Source organism: Dromiciops gliroides, chromosome 1 (assembly GCF_019393635.1).
Source record: "Dromiciops gliroides isolate mDroGli1 chromosome 1, mDroGli1.pri, whole genome shotgun sequence".
Classification (NCBI taxonomy): Eukaryota; Metazoa; Chordata; class Mammalia; order Microbiotheria; family Microbiotheriidae; genus Dromiciops; species Dromiciops gliroides.
Window position 1 is genome coordinate 619,851,563 of NC_057861.1, and position 24,938 is coordinate 619,876,500.

At 40.8% G+C, this 24,938-nt stretch overlaps 1 protein-coding gene across 2 annotated transcripts in view; it reads left to right on the forward strand.

Moving 5' to 3' along the window:
• PRKCB (protein kinase C beta) overlaps window positions 1-24,938 on the forward strand; it is a 674,437-nt gene that overhangs the window by 546,217 nt on the left and 103,282 nt on the right. For both annotated transcript variants that reach the window (XM_043975695.1, XM_043975696.1), the window contains exons 14-15: window positions 2,622-2,702; window positions 4,250-4,357. In XM_043975695.1, the coding sequence (XP_043831630.1) occupies window positions 2,622-2,702; window positions 4,250-4,357 (189 nt within the window). The remainder of the gene's footprint in view (window positions 1-2,621; window positions 2,703-4,249; window positions 4,358-24,938) is intronic.

Here is a 24,938-nt window from a genome sequence, read left to right on the forward strand (position 1 = left end):
TTCTCTAAATCACAGGGCTTTGATGAGCATCATTAGAATTATTTAGCCACAGCCCATTTTGGGCCATGAATAAGACCAGGACAAGTCAAAGTTAGGTAGAAACTAAATTAAAACAGCTGCAACAGGGCTTGCAAAGGGCTTTATGAATGATCTCATGGTCTTCAAACTAATCTTGCAAGGTGGGTAATACTACCCCCCACCCACCCAATTTTAAAGATGAAAAACATGGATGACTTTATCATGATCACACAGCTAGTTTGTATCTGAGGCAGGATTTGAACCAGTCTTTTCTGGCTCTAAGTCCAGCCATCTTTCCATTATACTCCACTTTCTTTCCCCAACTCCCAGAAGACAGTGTCTTTTGCTACAGTGTAATGTCCAGTATGCTCAGGTTTACCAGGACTCCTTAATCAGCAACATTTTCATTTCAGTGTAATGTTTTCTTTGTTTTTACCCAATGATAACATGTTGATTTTTTTTAAAAATTTGAGAATGGGAAAATGGAAATAGAAAAATAGATTGCCTTTGCAGAAATTCATTTCATAGTCAGCTTTACTGGAAAATACCTTTTGGGGGGTAAAAGCAAGTAATACCAGTTTATTAAATGTTAGACAAATGTTTGAGAACATGGTCATTCATTTCAACAAATATTTATTAGCACCCGCTCTTTCTGCTGGAACTGGAGATTCTAAGAGAAAAGGAAAGAGTTCCTGCTTTTAAAGAACTTACTTTCTAGTAGGGGATGAAGTATGTGCATGAGTAAATACAAAGTAATATGAAATTGTTTCAGAAGAGGAAGGGTGTTAATGACTAGAGCAATAAGAAAAGGTTTCCTTTTAGAGCTATATACCTGAACTGTGTGTGGAAGAAAGTGAGCAATTCTATATGGTATAGATGAGGATGGAGCATGGCTAGGTCATGTGAACCCATTTATACAAAGGCATAGAGATAGACTCTATGTTAGCCATATTGCTAACAGGCTAATTTGATAGAACAGGTATTGTTCAAAGGGGAGAAATGGGAAATAAAACAAGACAGGTAGGTGGTAGTCACATTATGAAGGATTTTAAGTGCCAGAGGCTTAAAGAGGCATTTAAGTGGAACAGTGAGGTAGAGTGCTGGGCCTGGAGTCAGGAAGACTCATCTCCATGAGTTCAAAACTGGCCTTGGGGGCGCAGCTAGGTGGCGCAGTGGATAAAGCACCGGCCCTGGATTCAGGAGTATCTGAGTTCAAATCCGGCCGCAGATACTTGACACTTACTAGCTGTGTGACCCTGGGCAAGTCACTTAACCCCCATTGCCCTGCAAAAACAAACAAACAAAAACAAAAAACAAAAACTGGCCTTGAACACATACAAGTTGTGTGACCCTTGGCAAGTCCATTAGCCCTTTTTACTTCAGTTTCCTCATCTGTAAAATGGGCTGGAGAAGGAAATTACAAACCACTCCAATATCTTTGCCAAGAAAAAACAAAAGTGGGATCAAAGAGTCAGACATGACAGAAATGACTGAACAACTACAAGTGCCAAGCTGATGAATTTATATTATATGAGGCAGTAGTATATAGTATATGAGGCACTGAAGAGTTTGGGGGGGGGAGAGGGTGTGTGTCACATGATCAGACCTGTGTTTTATTAATATTATTTATTCTGTTGATTTTCTCTCCTGTTCCTTTAAAGTTCTATTTCTTTCTAAGGTTATGATTTATGTAACTCCACTTCTTCTTCCATAACAAGAATGTGCCATAGCTAATACAGTCAAATGAGAGAAAAGCTTTGGCAAGTATTTTTTCCCCTGTCAACAATTCAGCTCAATTCAAATCCATTCAGCTGATTTAATTCAGTTCAGTAAATGTTTAGGTGCTCGCTCTGTATGGGCATTATGCACGCTCGGCATTTGGGAAATAAGACAAAAATTACATAGTCTCTATTCCCTTGTAGTTTAGTGGAGGAGATAAGCCCCTACTGAAATTTTATGGTGTTTAGATCTAGGATTTCATTGGAATCTTCCTCTGCCAACAGAAATCAGGCCCAGAGGGCCTGAGAAGTGGTGACTTAGAGGAGTAGAAGAAAGGGGGTCATGGTATGTGAAATGAGAGGACATGAGCTCTTGGTGTCATGACTTGAAAGCCAGCTCTCTATCCACTGTAGCATTTTGTTTCTCACAAATGACCACATACAGATCACCATGATCTGCTTAGAGTATGATCAGGACATTTGAAGCTGATGAGATTATTTCTAACACAGAGAATCAGGGAAGACTTTATGGCACCTGAAGTTGGTTTTGAGGGGAGGGAAGGCTTTTAAAAGGTAGAATTGAGGGTCTGTGAGGGAGGTGGGAGAGGACAGGACAAGATTGGGGTCAAAGGGTCTTTGCCAGGTGTCCAAATTTCCTTGCCTTGCTTGAGGTTTGGAGGGAAAGGCTTAATAACTACATTCTCCTCTCCTAACTGTCAACACAGTCTTGGCATGTGACACTGTGAAAGGGACTGGGTGTATATGAGTTAAATGTAGCACATATTCTGGGTACAGGTCTTTATCATTAGTAGACTTATCTTGTGGTATTGCCCAGAGCGACGCAAATCTGCTCATAATCCTGATGGCACATTTTGTGTTTTCCAGATAATTGCCTATCAGCCTTACGGGAAGTCGGTAGATTGGTGGGCATTTGGAGTGCTGCTGTATGAAATGTTGGCTGGCCAGGTAATTGAATTTTAAGTGACTCACACAGGACTTGCTTTCCTCCTGGTCTGTGTATTTCACCAATAGTCCATGTGCTAATAGGCATCCAGTCAGGGGTTGTTTATAGCGTATGAAAGACAGGGAATTGACCTTCTGGGCAGCCAAGCTCAAAATATCTAGCCTTGGATCACAACTGTCCTGTCATCCTCTTCCTTCTTGGCCACACCCAAGGCCGCCAGTCCAATCTCTTCCTCCTTGGTGCTGAGAGGGTAATCCAAGGAGGAAAAGATACATTACTTAGGATGAGCCAATATCCTAAATGAAGAGAAGTTATATGGAGGGAGATGCTTTAGATCCAGCCCTAGACATTAGGCTTGCTGAGCTTGAGCCACTTTCTTGGGGATTCTGGCTCCATCTTGGAACCAATTCAGGGGACCTTGCTATTAGTCTCATAGTTTTCCCCTTTACTACATTTGAAAATAGTAACCTGACCTTTGACTTCCAATTCAAGGTGCTAGGCTTTCTGTTCTTTAAAGTCTCTGAGTCAGCTTGGCTTCCCAAGTTCAGAAATTTGCCTCCCCTCTCCCTTTATTACCTTTTCTCCCCTTTGCTGCTGCCACCCTAACTGGACACCCATTTCTACTATCCTTGTCTAATGGACACTCCACACCACATGATTGGATTTTCTAGGATATATCATATCATATATCATATCACATATAATATCATACACATATCATTCGAAACTTATAACCCAAGATAAAGTTATTAGAAACATGTATGGGAGTTCTGTCCTGCATGGTGCCTAAACTCTTTAAGCTAATCTATGGCTCATGATCTTCTGGAATCCTATACTGTTGCATGTAGCACTCTCACAGCCCATACCAGAGAATGGATTTCTCTAAAAAGAAAATAAATAAATTGATATATTTTGTTCTTATATCACTTTTATTTCCCAATGTATCTTTCACCCTTCTGATATCCAGTGAACTTATAGTAAAGAAGGGGGAAAAGACAATGCAGCCAAAGTAACCAACTCACTAGAAGCTCTCCAAAGCTCCATATACATAGGGTCCCCATCTGCAAAGATGAGAAGGAAGTACATTTTCTCATTATGTTCTTTGGGACCAAGTTTGGTCATTACAAAGATGGAAGAGAATGTCATTTTCTAACCCAGAATATTCTCCCTCCCCTTCATCTCTCCTTCACAAATTTGGGATTTTCCCACCTAGCCATCCTAAATCTAGTTCATTTGCCTGTTCTATAGACCTGGGTTGATTCTCTGCCAACCATGATAGCCCTTGATTACTAGCAGGCATTTGTTGCTCCAGTCACCTTCTTCTTAAATCACTCAGTATCTAACTTTCCCTCTCCCAGCCAAGGGAAAACCAAGTCACTAGAAAGTCAATGTTGACTACATAGTCAATATTGACTAGAAAGTCAATATGCTAACCGCCTTAAAAACTCAAATAATTCACCTGACATACTGGTCACCCCCAGATCTCCCAAAAGACAGCCTCTTTCCTTACTGATTGTTGTCCCTTCTTTTCTTGACCTCTGTACAATAGGCTCCTTTTGAAGGCGAAGATGAAGATGAGCTTTTCCAGTCTATCATGGAGCACAACGTGGCATACCCCAAGTCCATGTCAAAGGAAGCTGTGGCCATCTGCAAAGGGGTAAGGGAATACTTGAACTTGGAACAGCTATGTCTGCATTTGAGGGATGGGGAAAGCAGAGGGAACAGAGTTCCTGCTATATCGCATGCATGATGTTGTTCAAAGAGCACTGGATTTGGAGTCAGAGGGACTGAGTTCCAATCTTGACTGTGCCACTTGCTGCCTGTGTGACCTGGGGCAAGTCCTTTAACCTCCATGAGCCTCAGTTTCTCTCCTGTGAAGTGAGAGGGTTGGACTAGATGGCCTCTCTGGTTACTTCCACTTTAAATTGATGATACTATAATCCCAAAACATATAACCCTTCCCATAAGGGGTTCTTCTCAGTATGGGGCAAGCTCTGGTTTATAAATGACCCACGTATAAGTATCAGAAATAGAGACTGGCACTATGTACTCCATGATGATTGTGAGTTCCTCTAGGCATGAAAGGGATTGAACCAACTCTCCAAGTTCTCCTTGGGATTTCAGTGGTTCCAGAAACTCCACAGGGATTCTAAGCTAAGGAGAAGGCATTTGGTCTTGGCCCCTTCAGATTCCTCTTCTTATAGGCTAGAATTCTTGGTGGGAATAAGGGTTAAAGATGTGAGAATTGGCCACTTTCCACAGGAAACTCTAGAGTGGACCCAGACATCCCATAGCCCTCTCCCTACCAATGGATCAGGATAGCATTGTACTCAGGCAGTATGGAGCAAAAATAGTCGCCAAGCTTTCCCCACCAAGCTCTTGCCTTGGAGTCCTAGGGGGAAAGTCAAGCATTCACCAACACTTAACTCCCAGCTTACTAGTACTGGTCCCAGGACTGTTTCTTCAATCTCTAAGCACAGGGTCATGAGCAGCACATTATTATTATATTGGATACCCCTGGGAGACATGCTTCTCAGGGGTTGACAAGTGGCTCACAGAAACCATAGAAGATGCTGCTTCACATTTAAACCCTCATATCTAGGAAGGTCCAACCACAGGATGGTGACCAATACAATTCTGTTACCTATTACCAGCATGGTTTTGATTGGATAGCTTTTTTACCTCTCTTGGTCTCAGTTTCTTCATGTATAAAATGAGGCCATTGGACTAGGTGACCTCTGAGTTCCTTTTCAGATCTAAATGCTATAATTTTGTGTTTTTGTGAGCCACAGATGTAACACACCAAGGATACACATGCATACATGTGTGTATATCTACACACACACACACACACACACGTGCTTTGCAGCACTTAGGGCACCACAAACCCCAAAGGATTTGTGGATAAACTTCAGAGGGTTTGTAAAATTGGATAGAAAAAATTATATCTTTATTTTAATATAATTGGTTTCCTTTATAATCCAATGGATTATATTTTATGCATTTAAGAACATTATTCTAAAATGGGCCCATATCCTTCACCAGACTGTCAGAGGGATACATGACATAAATAAGGTTAACAATCTGTCCTAGAAAGAGTTGCTGCTACAAGGAAGGGTTATAAAAAGAGCACCTAAAAGCAGGAGTAAAGTTAAGTCCACCAAGCACCATGAATTGTGCTGCCCACCCACTCTTAAAAGTCTCACCTGGCTCCTTCCTGTCCTCACTCTGACTTCCCAGTCAATCTGAAAAGTACAAAATTGTATCAGCCCTCAAGTGCCACTCTGTCTGCTCCCTTCTCTTTAATACCCTGGTTAATGCAGCCCTAGCTGGAAATGCTGATGCAGACTCAGCACAGTTGCTCACTGTAGCCCCAGAACAGGGGGAAGAACAGAGGGCCATTTCCTGTATGTGATCCCATCTGTACTCTTCTGTTCCCACACACCAATACTGTCATTCTTATTATGCTAATATTTATTAACCTTACAAAATGAGCCTCCATAAGCCAACAGAAATCTACTTCCCCAAGCTGATTTGGAATTAAGCATATGTTTTCTCCAGAGTACATCATGCTTTGTGTGCTTCTGCACATAGTAGGCACTCCATAATAACTGAATTGAGTTGAAGATCATCCCCGTTCATTCTTTTATTTCCCAACTGTTTATATAGTTCAGTCTCTTTTTTTTCCCTGTTCCCTCTCCCACCCCATGCCTACTTCTAATGTTCCATAATGAATTTTGTGTCGATACAGCACCAGATGTCCCATCTCCAGTTCTCCTGGGCCTTGGGTTTTGATGTTGCTTCTCTTGCCGTATAGAGTCAGCTTGTTCTGATTGGGGCTAGCCCCCCTCTCCCTGTCCTCAGGGTGATCCGCTTAGATGGACTTAAGGAATTTATAAGAGATGAAGATCCCTTTCCAAGTTGTTTTCCCCCCAGCTTCTTTCTAATGCCAGTGCCTGTGGTGAGTTGACTTAGTATAGGAAGGAGAAGAGATGCCCCTGGAGCTCCACCAGCCCAGATGTAGCAGAGGGATGGCCATTGCTTGTTGTAGGGTTATAGAACTTAGAGCTGGAAGAAATCTAAGAGATTATCTAATTCAATTTCCCTTTCCCCCATCTTATTAATGAGGAAAGTGAGGCCCAGGAAAGTTGTTGCCTCACCTGACGTGGAGATAGGCATCACCTAGATTTGAACCCACTTTTTTTGGGAGGCATGTCTGACTCTTCACGACTCTGTATGGGGTTTTCTTGGCCAAGATAGTGGAGTGGTTTGCCATTTCCTTCTTCAGCTCATTTTACAGATGAGGAACTAACACAGACAAGATTAAATGACTTGCCCAAGGTCACACAGCTAGTAAGTATCTGAGGCCAGTCCCAGGTTTTCCTGATTCCAGGGCCAGCACTCTATCCACTGAGCAACCTAACTACCCAAATTCTCTACCTTCAAATCCAATGGTCTTCCCACTATTTCATCTTAAAGATCTGTGTGCTAGATGAGTTGAATGTAGCAAATGCATCTACCAGAAATAATTCTTATTGCAAACCATGGTGAACAGGTAGGCAGAAAAATGATCCTTGAGGTTTCTACAAGGAAATTCCACATAACTCCTTCCCAGTGGGTCAGGAAAACATGGTACCCAGGCAATGTGGAGGGAGTCATTAGGTGGCCAAGTTCTTCCACCAAGTTCTGGCCTTAGAATCTTAGGGATAAAGCCAAGTATTCAGCCATGCTTACTGAGCATCTCCACAGTGTGGGGCACACTAAAAGGAGAGCAGGGGCCCTTCAAAAGGCAATGGAAAGTACAATCCCCCAGGGATCTTTATCACCTAATGGTCCAGATAACAACAGGCCAACTGAAGGGAGAGTTATTACTTCATAAAACCAAGGACAACCTCACTCTCCAATCCCTTTCCTGTTAGACATTTTAAGCCAAGAAAGACTAGAGAAAAGTCACATTTATATCACTGTTCAAAAACCTTCCATGTACTTCGCATTAATGTTTTCAAAAGGCCCTGTTCTGGGGAAAAGGGCAAGTTCCCTGTAAAAATGGGCAGTGTGTGTCAGAGGACAGCAGCAAAAGTTTCTGGGGAGTTGCAGTTCAGTATTTAACCAGTTAGTGTTAAACATTTTGTGATTGTGTGTAAGTTTAAAAGCCAGAAAGCTGTAGAAAAGTGTAGAATCAGACTGTTAGAGCTTGTGGATTCCTTCGGATAGGAGAACAGGCCTAGGCAGAATAGGTAAGCATCTGTGTGGTGGGAATTGAGGGATTCAGGGCACGCCTGCAATCCCTAAAACGTCTCTCATCACCCTGCCACAAGGCCTGCCACACTCTTGCTTCAGTGAATTTTCAATCATCCCTTTGGTCAATTCACCAGTAATCTAAATTCAATAAGCATTTATCAAGTTCCTACTGTGTGTATAGCACAGTGATAGGAGTTGAAGACACAGATCCGAAAACCACCATTGTCCTTCCCCTCAAAAAAAAACTTTGAAATTTAGTGAAAGGGTTATGGCTTGTACACAAATAATTATGATGCAAGACTGAAGGAGACAAGCAAAGGAAAGATGTAGATAAAATGCAGTGAAGAACACGGGGAGAAAGAAATCACTTTTCAGTTAGGAACATTAGGGGATATACCTTGAATGTGGCACCTTAAAAGGAAAAAAAAATTTCAGCAAGCAGAGATATAAAGGAGAAGAATGTGTTCCAGGAATAGCGATGGTCCAGGAGAATGTTTGGGAGCCTGGGAAGACAGGTTGAGATCAAAAGAATAGCTACCAGTCCTATTGACTAAGACACTGCAAAGTATACAAAAAAGAGTAATAGGAGATCAGGCTGCAAAGGTAAGTTGGAGTTATTGATAAATTTTATAGCGTCTTGTATGAATACAATCAATAACATACAGTGCCAGGATTGTATTTTATTCTGGAATCAATAGAGAGTCACTTAAGGTCTTTGAGCAAGCCAGTGACATGATCAGATTTGGTCATGACTGATCAGACATGATCAGACTAAGACAGCTACTTGTATTGTGGTGAAGAATAGCTTGCATTTAAATTTCTCTTTTTTTTCTTTTTTTCCCCTTCCCCCTGGAGATGACTGCCATTTATATGGAAAAGAATTCTTCACATATTTCTATTTATCAGTTATTTTTCTGGCTGCAGATAGCATCTTCCTTCATAGGTCCTTTATAGTTAATTTAGGTATTTATAATAGTCATTTGAAAGGAATAGCAAGTTGCATTTAATGCATTTTCAGTGTCATGTGCAATCGTCTTTTTATTATACTATGTTGCAGAAATGCTTGTTTTATTCCCTAAATTAAAAAAATAATAATAACTTGCAAAGGAGGTAGACAGGAAGCAACACCAGGACAACCAGTTAAGAAACTATTGCAGAGGGGCAGCTAGGTGGCGCCCTGGATTCAGGAGGACCTGAGTTCAAATTTGGCCTCAGACACTTGACACTTACTAGCTGTGTGACCCTGGGCAAGCCACTTAACCCTCATTGCCCACCAAAAAAAACCCCAAAAAACGATTGCAGTATTCTAGGCAATAGATAGTAAGGGGCTGAGCGAGGATGTTACGTTGTGTGAATGGAAAGGAAAAAGGTATAAGAGATGATGTTGTGGGGATAGAACTAAAAGGAATTAGCAACAACTTAGACGGAAAGAAGGGAAAGTCAAAGATAATAATCCTGATATTTGCTCAGCACTTTAAGATGGCAAAGCATTTTACAGACATTTTCATTTGGTCCTCAAAACTCCCCTGGGAGGTATGAATTGTAGGTATTTCCCCTGTTTAACAGATGAATCAAGTGAGGCTCAGGTTAAATGGCTTGTTCATGGTCACACAGCTATAAAGTGTCATGGGCAAGATTCCAACGCTGGTCTCTAATGACCCCATGTCCAGCACTCATTCTTTCCACAAAACCGTGATACTTCCTAAGATGATGCTAAAGTTTTTAGCCTGGGGGCCAGGGGAAATGACAGTGTCACCAATAGAGTAGTAGAGAAGTTAAGAGAAAAGGTAAAGTTTTCTGAAGGAAATTGTGACATTTATTAAGAGATCTTTATATACAAAACATTATTCATTAATACTTCAGTGTGATTTAGTTTTATCTTGCCTTGCCTTTTATAAATAGGTAGGATAAGGGCAATTAGGGAATTTAAATTTAAAAGTTTGGACAAAGAGATTTGGATCATGGAGCATTGTAGCAAAAGGGAAGGCCTGGGGCAAAGGCATTACCATGGGAAGCCCTGCTATGAGGGGCTGCCTAAGGTCACTGAGAGAAATTTTTAGTGGGGGGGATGGTTTATAAGAGAATAGAAATACACTACAAGAATCATAAAATACTAAAAGGGGAAGTAACCTTAGATCATCTAGTTCAACCCACCCATTTTACCTATGAGGAAAGCTGAGGTTTAGAAGACTAAAGTGACTTGCTCAAGATAATTATGCAGGTAAGAAATAACATGACCAGTCTTCTGAATTCAAGACCTGAAAATAGGTCTTTTCAATACATTCTGCCAGGGGAGCTAGGAAACTAAAAGCAAACATTGCCAACTCCCCCATTTTGCCCCTGGCCAGGCCAGTCTGCTGAAGGGCTCTAGTTTTTAAATGGGTCATGGAGAAGTTAATTTTTTTTCCAGGTCAACTAGCAGTCAATTTCATCTACAGAAAGCCGTTATGATGAGGTGTGATCGTATTTCTTTGGAATTTACAACATTGTTAGTGAACTAAACCATTTTTCTTTCATTGCAATATAGGGGGAAAGGGGGAGAAATTGGGCTTTAAGTGGAAAGCTAGGCCAGATCTGGACTACTTTCTTTTAAAAGGCTGGTTCTAAATGAAGAAGGCGAGGTGGTTAACAGTACAGCAGAACACATTGTTATTCACCATGCGCCCTGGGGAATCACTCTGGTGAGTGATTAGCGAGGGGAGCAGTGATTACATCTAGCTGTCTGCATCATTTCTGTCACATCTGTCTGGACCTGAAGGCTGGATATGGGCAGAGATGAGAACATGATGGAAACAGCTGTTGGATGTTGCTAGGATGACTTCCCTCACTTTACCAGACGTCCCCTAGCATGGAGAAAGATTGAACCCTTCCTCTTAAGTCTATTCTCCTTAGTCTGTGTACATTTCGTGAAAAGTATTTTTCTTGCCTAAAAAGAAGGAATGAAAGCATAATCATTCCCGTTATGGAAAAATGGAAGCCCAAATAGTCCTTAATAGAGTGGAATTCATCAGAGCTTTGACTAGGTTAACCAAATCACCCAATCATAGAATTTCAGCTCATGCAAATAGGCTTATACCTGAGATGGAGCCCCATCTACAACATCCCAAACAAATAATTATCCAGCCTCTGTTTGAATACCCCTAGTAATACGGAACTCACAGTCTGGCACATAGTAGGTGCTTAATAAATATTTACTGACTCAAGAAGTAATTTATTTCATTTTGGAGTAGCATTTATAGACAGGAAATTCTTCCTTATATTGAGCCAATATCTACCACCACCACCACCACTACCCAATATCTAGAGAATCTGTGAGGTTAAGCAGCATCTAACTTGGCATTCAAAGCACAATCATACACTAACTATTCATAATGATAGGATATCAGAGTTGAAAGATAACTCTTAAAGTTACCTAGTTCTGTCCTGTAAAGTTAAACAGTATGTCTAAACTTTCTTCCACCTGGAAACCTTGTAAATATTTGAAAACAATAGTCATATCCCTTCTGTGCTCCCAAGTCTTCTCCCCAGGCTAAATATCTCCCAATTCTTTCAACTAATCCACATATATGATGACTTTGAAACTTCCCATTGGTCACCCTCATTGGGCATGTTACAAGTTTGTCAAAAATCTATACTAAAAAATGCTACCCCAAACTGGACTAAGGACTCCAACTGGGGTCTGGCCACAGCAGAGTATGGTAGAAACTATCGGTTCCATTGCTTCTGGACATCATGTATCTACTAATACATCTAAGATGTTGTTTTGTTTCCATGCCATGATGTTCACTCATATGGAGCTTTTTAGTTCACAAACCCCCAACTCCTACTCACCTCCATCTTTTTTTCAGATGAATTCTTATCTAGCCAAATCCCTCCCATCCCGTTTTGGTTCATTTGATTTGCTGCACATTCATCCTTCTCTAGAAGTCTTTATTCTGTTTGAGATAATGATGATAACTGATTTTTATATAGCACTTTAAAATCTACAAAGTACTCTCCACAGCTTATCTCATGGTGGGGGGGGGTGGAGGTGGGGGTTGAAAGTGAAAGATCTCACTGAATAGAGAAGAGGACTCTTGAAATGAGAGTCAGAAAAAACGAAGGTAGAAAAAGTAGAAATTTCAGACCATCATGCTAACGGTCCTCAGAATGAGACCATGTTGGCTTAAAAGAGGGAAAGGGTGTCTCTAAAAACACTTCAGTGGAGGGGCAGCTAGGTGGTGCAATGGATAGAGCACCGGCTCTGAAGTCAGGAGGACCTGAGTTCAAATCCAGCCTCAGACACTTGACACTTACTAGCTGTGTGACCCTGGGCAAGTCACTTAACCCCAATTGCCTCACCAAAAAAAAACAAAAAACAAAAAACACTTCAGTAGTACCTGAGAATGATGATGCATGAAAGAGAACATAAACTCCTTTGTTCGGCATTCAAATCTGCCACCAAGCTTTCCTGGCTTCCTTCAAGTCTTCCATAAAATCTCACCTTTTGTAGAAAACTTTTTCCAATCCCCCTTCATTCTAGTATCTTCCCTCTGTTGATTATTTCAAATGTATCCTGTGTGAGGCTTGTTGATACATGGTTCTTTGCATATTGTCTCCCCCAGGAGACCATGAGCTCCAGGGAAAGGGCTGTCTTTTCTTTTCTTTCTAACCTCAGCTCTTAGAATAGTGCAGGGTACCTAGAAATGTTTATTGAGTGACTCAAAGGCCAACCCGCCTACCCTTTTCATAATTATAGGATATGAGAGGATCTAGTCCAAGCCATATCTGACCAAAGATCCCTTCAATCAAATCCCAAAACAAATGATCATCTGACCTCCTCTAGAAAATGTCTAGTGAAGGGAAACTTATTCCCTTCTAAGACAACCCATCCCACTTTGAGATAGTGGTGGTTGTCCCAAAGTATTTCTTTCTATTATGGGCAAACTTGCTTCTCTGTATCTTCCTGCCTCGTTCTACTGTCTCCAAGCTACCCAGAATCCTTTAATCTTCCTTCTATACAATAAACTTTGAAATACTTGAGGTCAGCTATCTTCTCCTTCCCTCTCCCTCCAATTTTTCTTTTCTCTGGGCTAAACAGCCCTCGTTCCTTTAAAACTCCATGAGGGGAATGAGTATTACCATCCTGGATAGTCCCCTCAGAATGGATTCCTGTTTGTCAGTGTCTTCACAGTATAATACTGTGTAAAACAGGACATGATATTTTCTCCTGACCTCCCACTATTTCCCCATTATAAATCCCTCTGCCCCAGGCAGGTCAGGACTTTTTATTGTCCTCCATAGCTTTGTGGGGTTTTGTTAAGATCAGTTTAGTGATAAAAATGGTAGGAGTTGTCCCCCCCCCACCCCCTCCGCCTGCAATACCTGCTCTGTTTCTCTGGATTCCAAGAACCCTTTAAGCCCCAGCTTAAGAATCCCCTCCTAGGATACCAGGACTAAGAGCTAAAAGGGACCCTATCTAGTTCATAGAGTTCAAGCCCCTCTTTTTACAGATGAGGAAACTGAGGCCAGAGGGGGGGCAAATGATTTGTTCAAGGTAACACAGGTTGTAAATAGAAAGGCTAGGATTCAAACCTCAAGTTTTCTGACTCCAGCTCTGGGGAAATTTTGTTAGGGACGTTTTCCCTGTTACAACATTTCCTCAAAGGTGAAGACTTTCTGATTCTGGGTTTCAGTTATTTTTTGCTCTTCTTCTGTACTTAAAACAGCTTTCTTTCTTTCTTTCTTTCTTTCCTTCTTTCTTTCTTTTTTCCTTCCTTCCTTCCTTCCTTCCTTCCTTCCTTCCTTCCTTCCTTCCTTCCTTCCTTCCTTCCTTCCTTCCTTCCTTCCTTCCTTCCTTCCTTCCTTCCTTCCTTCCTTCCTTCCTTCCTTCCTTCTCCCCTTCCTCTCTCCCTCTCTTTCTCCTTCTCCTTCTAACTACCAGGGCAGCGAGCTATGTTTTATGTCTTAGCCATAGCTCTCCCAATGCCTTGCATGGAGTAGTACTCAATCAGGACTTCATATATTGATTGATTCTCGCTCTCTAGTCTCAGATCACCAGGGCTTGTATGACTGAGGCCCCCTTATTTCCTTCGTTTCCCTGACTTCAACATTCTCCCCATTCTAGTCCATGGATACATTGAAATGAGAATCAAGCTTCTCAAGCACTATTTTGATCCTGCTGCAAAGAAATGCTGCAAAGGCATTAAGTCTGCTTCTCTCCTTCCTCTCATCCACAGTGGTTAGGGGCCCCACCCTCACTTCTCTTTTACTACACTCCAGCCTATAGCCTCTAGGCCCAAAGATAAAGCTGTCACTGGTTATAAGCAGCTTTGTCCTAGCTTTGATTTATAGGGATTGGTGTGCTGCCAATAAACCAATCCCTAACTCTGTGACCTTGGCCACATAATTTCCCCTCTCATCTATCAAATGAAGAAGTTTGACCTGGAGAGACAACAGGCTATAGTGGACAGAGCACTGGACTCAGAATAAGAAAGACCTGGTTACTAATTCCACCTCAGAGAATTTATTAACTGTGAGACCCTGAGCAAGTCACTTAAGATCTCTAGGCCTTAGTGCCTAATCCATAAAATAAGACTGTATTTGATGATGCCTAAGATAATTTCTGGGCAATTAAGTGGCACAGTGGATAGAGTGCTGGGCCTGAGTCAGGAAGACTCATCCGCATGAGTTAAAATCTGGCCAAAGACATGTAATAAATGTGTGACCCTGGGCAAGTCGCTTAACCCCATTTGACTTAGTTTCTTCATTAGTAAAATGAGCTGGAGAAGGAAATGGCAAACTATTCCAGTTTCTTTGTTAAGAAATAAAAAACCAAAAAGGGTCATGAAGAGTTGGACTCAACTAAAAAATGACCAAACAACAACAAAGGTTGCTTCTAGCTCCAGTTCAATAATCCTATAATCTATGAATTTATGGTCTCTATTGTCTGACCGCTGAGCATTTGTATTCTCATTCCCCTTCTGGTTCTAACATTCTATGCTCTAAGGTTCTTTCCAGCTCTTAACATTCTATGATTAACTTTTTCCCTGTAGGCATCATACATAGTACAATGAAAAGAGACTGGATTTAGAGTGAGGGACTTAGAACCATATATATATATATATATATAAAATTGGAAAATATTTAACAAAATTAAAATATAATAGAACATATAGAATGTTAATATGTGGTTTTCTAAGTTAGTATGTGTCTCCAGGGGTCCTTATGTACTGTTTAGTGGTTCCTGTTTCTGAGTTTGACCTCACTGGCATAGATGTCTCTGAGATCTCTTCTAGCTCTAAATTCATGTTTCTATGAAATATTTTTAACATCTATACACTGCCTTCTATGCTGTATCTTTTCATCGACATATGTATATATGTCCTCTCTCTCCTGTGAGATTGTAAACTACATATGCCAAAGTACATTTGTCATAACTCTACCACCCAAATGAAACCAAACTTGTTTCCTATAACACACATACTTAAAACACATTTTCTTCCTGACGTCAGGAGGAACAGTCCATTGGTTTGAGCAGGCCTTGGTTTTCAATAACAGATGGTACCTCCATGGTAATGAGAATGAAAGCAAATATAGGTCAAATCCTCTGACAGAAACTCCAAGGACCCATTTCCGTTATTTGGCCTTCTTAGAACCTGATATAGCAAAGATTGCTTGAAAAAAAATAAGCCCTTCATCTTGGGCATCTATAACACAGAGCCAGCCACTGTAACAAAATGTTACAATGGGAAAAAGATTAGATCTGTGTAAAGAAATGGAATCTTCAGCAATGACGCTATAAAACCATACTTCAGAATGGATTGTTTATTGGAATCATATTGTTGTTCATTAAAATCATGGGACCACAGAATCCTAGAGTTGGGGTGTCAGAGATCAGCTAGTCCAATCCCTGTTAGGAATAGACATCCATTTATAATATCCCCAACAAATGCTTGTTCAACATCTGCTTGACGGGAGGAATGGGGCACCCATTATTTCCCATGGTTTCCCATTTAATGATTAGCCAACTCTTAGTCTTAAGCTTAGGAATGTCTTAGGTGATCCAGTGGGTAGAGTTTCACTGGTCTTGGAGTCAAAAAGACTTATCTGGCCTCAGACACTAGCTTTGTGACCCTGGGCAAGTCACTTAAACCTGTTTGCCTCAGTTTCCTCATCTGTAAAATGAGCTGGGGAAGGAAATGGCAAACCCCTCCAGTATCTTTGCCAAGAAAACCCCAAATAGGGTCACGAAGAGTCAGACACAATTGAACAAGAAAGCATTATGTAAATACTCACTATTGTTGCTGTTCTATTAAAGTAGAGGGATAAACCAGCAACACAGATAATTATAATATGAATATTATGTTAGATTGACTCAAGATATTCAGCCCTTCAATTCAAGCTCATATACTTGGCCATTGAAAATACTCATCTTGAAGCAAAACAGGGAGAGTAAGGTGGTACTAAAAGAGGATAGAGGGATGAATGGAAGGGAGGTAGGATTGTTCCAGGGGCAAACTTTGCCTCCTTCACATTTTTCCCAACTTTCATTAGAGATGAGAGTGGTATTTTGAAAGAGCAGTGTAGGGGCAGCTAGGTGGCACAGTGGATAGAGCACTGGCCCTGGATTCAGGAGGACCTGAGTTCAAATACAGCCTCAGACACTTAACACTTGCTAGCTGTGTGACCCTGGGCAAGTCACTTAACCCCAATTGCCCTGCCCAAAAAAAAAAAAAGAAAGAAAGAAAGAAAAAGCAGTGGACTTAGATTCAGATCCCATAGCCAACACCAACTGTGGCAAGTCAGTAAAATATTTTGACTCCCTCCATCATAAATTTGTTGTCAAGGATAATACTTTGTGGGGGGCAGCTAGGTGGGGTAGTGGATAAAGCACCAGCCCTGGATTCAGGAGGACCTGAGTTCAAATCCGACCTCAGACACTTGACACTTAATAGCTGTGTGACCCTGGCAAGTCACTTAACCCTCATTGCCCCGCTCCCCCCCAAAATAGGATAATGCTTTGTAAAGCTTAAAGCATTGGAAAAAATGTATGTGTATGTCGGGGGGGAATAAAGTTTTCCTTACATTGAACTGAAATCTGCTTCCCTGCAGCAACTACTAATTGGTCCTAATTAATTTATTTGGTCAACATTACATTCTGAAACCACACAGAACAAACCCAGTCCTCTTAAATGTATTAACCCTTCAAATTCTTTAAAGTAACAGCCATGTTCCCATTTCCCCATTTCTCTCTCTTCTGAATTCCATGTTAAATGTCTCTATTTCTTTAAACTGATCCTCACGTTTCCCAAGACCTTCACCATCCTGATTTTTCTCCTCTGGACAAAATTCTTTTTCTCACTTTATCTCAAAGTGTGATATCCAGAACTGCATGAAGTTCTTTGGAAGAGGAGACAGGTTTGCTTCTCCAAGGATTTGTGGAACAGATTGTGAGCTTAGAATTATCACCTCTCATGCTCTAGATACTATATATCTCTATTTGATAAACCTACTAGCACTATTTTTTTTGGAAGGAGGACACATTTATGTCATACTTTTGGCCCATGTTAACCTTATAGTAGAGGTATGTTGGTAAATGTTTAACAACCAACTCTGGTTATAGGGATAGTGTGGACATGACACCTTTTTTTTTTTTTTTTTGGCGAGGCTATGGGGAGTTAAGTGACTTGCCCAGGGTCACATAGCCAGTAAGTGTCAAGTGTCTGAGGTCAGATTTGAACTCAGGTCCTTCTGAATCCAGGGCCAGTGCTTTATCTACTGTGCCACCTAGCTGCCCCCATGATACCCTTTTAAGTTTAATCTTCTTTGGTAACATTTTCCTCATCACTTTCTTAAGTCTGGACAATAAATAAAACAATAACTCAATCTCTGATTTATAGCAACTGCTGATTTTCCAGGTATAAATGCTCACACTGTAAATTTATTTATTTGTTTTGTTTTGGTTTTGTGGGGCAATGAGGGTTAAGTGACTTGCCCAGGGTAACACAGCTAGTAAATGTCAAGTTACACTGTAAATTTAATAATCAGCTCTTGAGAGCTGCTAAGATTTTTCTCCAGCCCACCTCTGCCTTAGTCTAATACTACTTTTAGGTATTTTTCATGGGATTTACTATTAAAACCTATTTCCTTAATCTCTAATTGTACTGTAGATTTGGGGGACCTAAATGATTTCTATTTATCTCGGTTATAGTTCAGACTGTTGAAATCTCTTTGGATCCTGATTCTGTCATTCATGGCACTGGATTCCCACGCACAGCTCTGTTTAACCTGCAGATTTGTTAAGTAGGGCATCTAGGCTCTTGTCTAAGCCATTATATCAAGGTTGAACAGACCAGGACTAAAAACATGCAGCATGCCTCGAGAGAGCCCCACCCCACCCCGATTCCTGGTTAGGGTAGTACATTAACACTCAAAGTAGTCTTCCCACCAGCTATGAGTCCACCTAAGGGCTGTCTTCCACTGTCTTCCCCACAAGGATGGGAAAGACTTCTTCAGAGGCCATGCAGAAATCCTAGTAGGTCTAATATGTGTGGCATCCCCCTAAACTGCAAATCTAGAAACCACAATAAAGGAGAAATGAAGTTAGTCCTTATGGCCTATTTTGTCCTATTTCTCTCCTTTTTTAAGACCCAACTTATTGAACAAGTGGGTTGACACCTGCTGCCTTACCATGGTTCCTTCCTCAACCCCCGGCAATCTGGCTTCCCTCCTCATCACTGTCCTGAAACTGCTCACAAAGGTCACTGGTGACCTCCTTCTTGCCAACTTCATGGCCTTTTCTTCATTGTTATTTTCCCTGACCGCACTGTAGCATTTGAAACTTCTGACCTCCCTCTTCTTCCTTGGTTTCTGTAACACCATGTGATCCAGCTTTTCTTCCCACATTTCTGTTTATTCAATCCTTTGCCCTCTCTCTTTCTCTCCCCCCATCTTCCTCTTTCTATTTTATTCTTCCTCTATCCTTCCTCCTTCCCCTTCTCCCTCTCCTTCTTCCTTTCCCTTTCTCTATACTTCCCTCTCTCTCTCCCCCAATTCCTGTCCCCCTCTCCCTGCCTCTCCCTCTTCTCCCCATCTCCCATTTCTTTCTCCCCCTTCTTCTCTCTACTCCCCTTTCTGATCCCTCTTCCTTCCTTCTAATTGTGGGCCTATGCTGGGCCTCAGAATACAGAACTCAGTTTTTGTAATAATAATAACTGATAATAAAGGCTAACAGAATAATTTACATGCATTATTTCATTTGAGCCTCACAACAACCCTATGAGACAGGTATTGTGAGTACAATTGTCCCCATTTAGCAGATGAGAAAACTGAGATTCAGGTTAAGTCCATAGTCACACACCTGGTACACATGCATACACCTGGTACACATCAGAGGCTAGGGTTACACTCTGTCCTTCAGAAACCTGATCCATTCCCATGGATATAGGTATTTCCTGTATAGTGGTGGCTCTGGTTACTTAAATCCCCAGGCCTGACCTCACCCTTAAATCCCCTAGACAGCTTTTGTCCAGTTGCCACTACCATCTCCCACAGTGACCAAAACATCTTAGCCAAGAAAGTTCTCCCTCCCGTCTTCGTTACCATCACTACTGTTCCTCCAGATGTATAATCCTGAATTGATATTTCTTCTTTCACATTATCTCTAATACCCATCTCTAATCCATTTCTACTGTCATCCCCCTATGGCATCACTAATGCAGGCTTTCATGCCTAGATTACTACTTTGGCCTCCCTTTATAGAGAGAAATGTAAAATGATGGGGCAGGACTATAAAATTTCCTATCGCTTCTATGAATTCTTCTCCACTTACCTCTCCCTCCTTGAAACTTACTTCTCTAAAATTTGTCCGTCCCACACAATATGGCATTTATACTGTCTCAAAATAATGAGAAACTTAAGTGTGAGGGTTCCTTTCACTTATGTAGATCACAAGGGTTCTCCCCCACTTAACAGAAACTTCCATGAAGTTCTGGGGTGGAAAAAGCACAGTCCCCACACTTCACTCCTTTAACAACAGACATCCAGTCCATTGCCAGGCCCATTCCCAAAGCCTTTCCACCTTGGCTGGTCCTGCTAAACGCTGAGATCTCCTTATCTCCATCCCAAGGCTACCTCTTCATTGTAGGGATGCTACAAAGGGCAACTTTAGTGGAGAAATTATATTAGGAATTATACCACCTAACTTTTTCCCAGTTCTTTACAATCCACAGAGTACTTTTGCTTACTTCATTTCATTATATCCCCACACTTAACCATGTGTGGTAGGTAGGGTAAGGGTCATTGCGCCCATTGGTTAAGTGGCTCACCTGAATCCACATGGCTAGTAGATCACAGAGTCTAGATCATAAATCTTAAGGTGGGGAGCAGCTAGGTGGTGCAATAGATAAAGCACTGACCCTGGATTCAGGAGCACCTAAGTTCAAATCCAGCCTTATTAGCTGTGTGATCCTGGGCAAGTCACTTAACCCCCATTGTCCTGCAAAAACAATCAATCAATCAATCAATCTTATGGTGGAAGGGCCCTCAGAGACCATCTAGTCCAACTCCTTTACCTTAGGGAAGGAAACTAAGACCCAAGGATGTTAAATGAGTTGTCTCAAGTCATAAAGCTAATAAATGACAGAACTCAGTCATGGATTAATTTCAGCCATTATCCTTCCCTAATCATGGCTTCATATATCATTAACACTATTTCTCTTAACTATAAGCATCCTAAGGGCAGGCACTGTGTCTTGAACTGTATTTTGAATTCCTCAGAGGCTAGTAAAAAACTGGGCACATAGTTGATGCTCAAGAAATACTTGAAATAATTCTGAGGTTGGAAAAGGTCATAGGCCATAGGAAGGAACTAGAAGAAACCTCAGAACTCATCCAGTCCAGTAATCTTCAGTTTATAGATGTTAAAACTAAAAGGAGGTTCAGTAATTTGTCTAAGGTCAAACAAGTTGTTGTTCAGTTGTTTCAGTCATGTCTGACTATTTGTGACCCCATTTTTTTGGCAAAGATACTGGAGTGGTTTGCCATTTCCTTCTCTAACTCATTTTATAGATGAGGAAACTGAGGCAAACATTGTTAAGTGACTTACCCAGGTTCACACAGCTAGTAAGTGTCTGAGGCTAGATTTGAACTCACAAAGATGAGTCTTCCTGACTCCAGGCCCAGTATTCTACTTCTCCACCTAGCTATCCATGGTAGGAAGGATTTGAACTTAGATCCTCAGACTTCAGAGTTGCTACACTAACCCCTTCCCCATGCCTCCACTACTAACCTGCTTGAGAGAACTGATTGTTAAATTTTCAGTGTGAAGAGTTACACCTCAGAAATCAGCAGTCTTATAAATCAGAGCCTGCTTTTTTGGTTCATTTTCTAGACTTAAAAAGTATTAACAATGTAGATTTGACTTGAGTATATAGCATGCTTTTTTTTTCTCTCAAAGAGCCTGATTGTTAAACATTTATCACCATGCTCCTTATTACTCCATAAACATTGCTTGAACTCAACAGATGTTTAATAGAAGGCTTAAAGGAAAGAAGGAAAAAAATAAACAAACAAGTAAGCAAGTGTTTACATGCCAGGATATAAAATCATCACCAGATTAGAGGCCTGGTGACTAGAGGCTAATAGTAGTAGCAATAATAATAATGGCAGTAATAATAATAATGACAGTAAGTGGCATTTATATAGCACTTTAAGGTTGGCAAAGTACCTCGCATTTATCTCATTTGAGTCTCACTAAACTCTTAGAAGTGGGCCTAGTGCTAAAAATGCTTATTTTACTTTTATTGATGAATATGTGCCTTTTTAATATCACATTTATTTCCAAATATATACTTCCCATTGTCCACTGAGTCATTATTCGTAGGAAATATTTAAAAAGAAAGTGGGAGGACAAAAAAAAAGAAATTGGGGGGAAAGGCAATTTAGCAAAATGTACTTACTTATCAGACAGTGTGTACAATATTCCACACCCATAATCCTCCACTTCTGCAAAGAAGGAAAGGAAGTACATTTTCTAAACTCTTCTAAGTACAGAGTTTAGTCATTATAATTAACAAATAACATTAAACTAGTGATCCATGGGTAAAGACATTAAGGTAGTAGGGGCATCAGTGAGATAAAATAATGCAAAAATATCATGAAAGGGGGCAAGATGTATTAGAAAAATATTTAATATAGAATCATAAAACCTACATATATATACGTGTGTGTGTGTGTGTGTGATAGCTCCATCACGGAATAGCTGAAAGGCATTAGGCATGAGTCATAACAGCCCTATGAGCCTCAGTTTCCTTATTTCTAAATCATAATAATACTGACACCACCTATCCGAGTGGGTTGTTAGGAAACTCAGATGAGATAAGGGATGTGAAACACTTTGTAAACTGTCAAGAACTCAGGAAATGTCAGCAAGAATAAGGATGAAAGCGTTTCATCAGGGTTCAAGGAGAGAAGTGTATCTGGGTGTGATGGTCTCTCTCACAGCTGGGTCCCAGGGAGCTTATGAAGGCCATTGTAGCAAATGTTAGCTGAGTGTTTCATCAAGTATTGAGGGGAGGGAGAAAAGATAAATGACTAAGCCAGTGACAGAAAGGGCTATTAACTGTGAAATTTGAAAAAGGAGCAAGGGAGGATATTAGAAACCAGAGCCACTGGCATAGCTAAATATTAATAATAAGACTCTGCTAGAATTCTGCAGCAAAGGGCGACAGAGCAAATGAGATTCCTTCATTCAACATCTATGTATTGAGGACCTGCTCCAGGCACAGCCTTGCTCTCAGTCCTGTGGAAGAAATGGAGATGGTTAAGACATAGTCTCAGTTCCCAAGGAAAGCTTTCAGTAGAGCAGGAGAGATTTAGCATGTGTATAGATACCTAGAATCAAAGCCAGACTGTCACAGTTCCAGAAGAGAGGAATGTTTTTTCAGTCCATAGTTTACCAGACTCATAGAGCTAGAGTAAGAAAGGCCCTTAGAGGTCATCTAGAACAAAAGCTTCATTTTACAGATGAGGAAACTAAGACCTAGAGAAATGAAGTGATTTCCCAAGAACCTATACAGCTGGTAAAAGAAACAGTATTTGAACCCAAGGTCTATAACTCCCAAATTCAGTGCTCTTTTTGGGGGAATTATACTGCATTACAGTATGGAAAGAAGAAAGAGAGGGAGGGAGGGAGGGAGGAAGGAAGAAAGGGAGGGAAGAACAAAGGAAGAGAAGAAGAGAGAGGAAGGAAGGGAAGCAACAAAGAAGGAAGGAATGGATAAGAAGGAAGAAGGGAGGAAGGGAAGGAAGGGAAGGAAGGAAGGGAGGAAGGGAGGGAGGGAGGAAGGAAGGAAGGAAGGAAAGAAGGAAGGAAGGAAGGAAAAAAGAAGGAAAGAAAGGATGGATGGATGCATGGATGGACTGATCAATCTGCCAGGCTTTGTGCTAAGAGCTTTACAAATACTAATCTCACTTGATCCTCATTACAACCCTGAAAAGTAGGTACTATTATTATCCCCATTTTACAGTTGAGGAAACTGAGGAAAACAGCAATTAAGTGGTTTGCACCATGGTAGTTCAGAGTAGGACCAAATCTCTTTTGGCTTAGGTCAGACAAAGAATGGCAGATGAGGTACAGAGCTTCCTTTCATCCCTTCAGACTGTACAATTCTAGTCACTCCATTAGAGTGTGGGAGATCACTACGTAGAGAACTCAGACAATATTATGTAACATTCTGAAGTAGGGAGGTTGGGAAAACATTGCATCAGATTAAAGCAGACTAGACTTTTTGTTCAGGTAAGCTATGCTTGTCTTACCAGATCATCTAAAGTAGGGCTTCTTAACTAGGGTCCAGGAATAGATTTCAGGAAGTTCATGAAGTATATTTTTATTACACTTTAATTGTTTTCCTTTGTAATCCTACATATTTTTCTTATACATGTAAATTATATATTTATAATATTAATACAATATATTTATATAGTATAGAATTAAATAATATGTATATATATACATATACATATATATGTATAAAATACATTTATATAATAAATACATGTATTATTCCAAGAACGGGTCTATAGGCTTTACCAGACCTCCAAAGGGGTACATGACACAAAGAACCCCTTGTTCTAAAGGTATGGGTACTCAATTCACTGCTCATATATGTGAGATCACTATATACTAAGGTGATCGGCATTTCTGGGGTCAGAGTTTGAGTGAGGAAAGAAATGAGAGACAAAGCAAATAAGTCAGAGCTGCTTCCTTGGTTCCTGTCACTGGACTCTCTCCTGAAGTAGCACGTGACCAGCTTAAGAGACTGAAGAGCATAACAGTAGAAGAGGGATTATGACATACAGTGTCATTCAATTCAACAAGCATTTATTAAATGCTTTGCATTTAATGCTCCATGAACTTTGCTAGGCACTGGAAATGAAAGAAGGAGGAACAAAATAGTCCCTGCCCTCAAGGAGTTTTTATTCTACTGCAAGGAAATAGCATGTACACATATAATTAAATACAGAATACATATATAGTACAAAGTCACAGGAGTCATTTGGGTCATACCACATTCACCCAAACAAATGTGGGGAGTATTTGCATGGCTTCACCTTCCTCTGGGCTCAAACACTACTGCAGGGCTTGTAGCAAACATTCCTAGTCAAGTCAAACCATACAGCCGGAGGTCACTAGAGCCTAAGGGTATAGTTTCCCAAACCTTAACTTCACTGGCTCTTATTGATGTAGCATCACACCATTGGTTATTGATGTTACCAAGATTCTTCATTACAATGGAACAAAGTGGGGAGCTAGGAGGCACAGTGGATAAAGCACTGGCCTTGGATTCAGGAGGGCCTGAGTTCAGATCCAGCCTCAGATGCTTGGCATTTAACTAGCTGTGTGACCCTGGGCAAGTCACTTAACCCTCATTGCCCTGCCAAAAAAAACCAAAAACCAATGAAACAAAAAAGAAAAATGAAAAACAAAAAAATAAGAACAAACAACAACAATCATC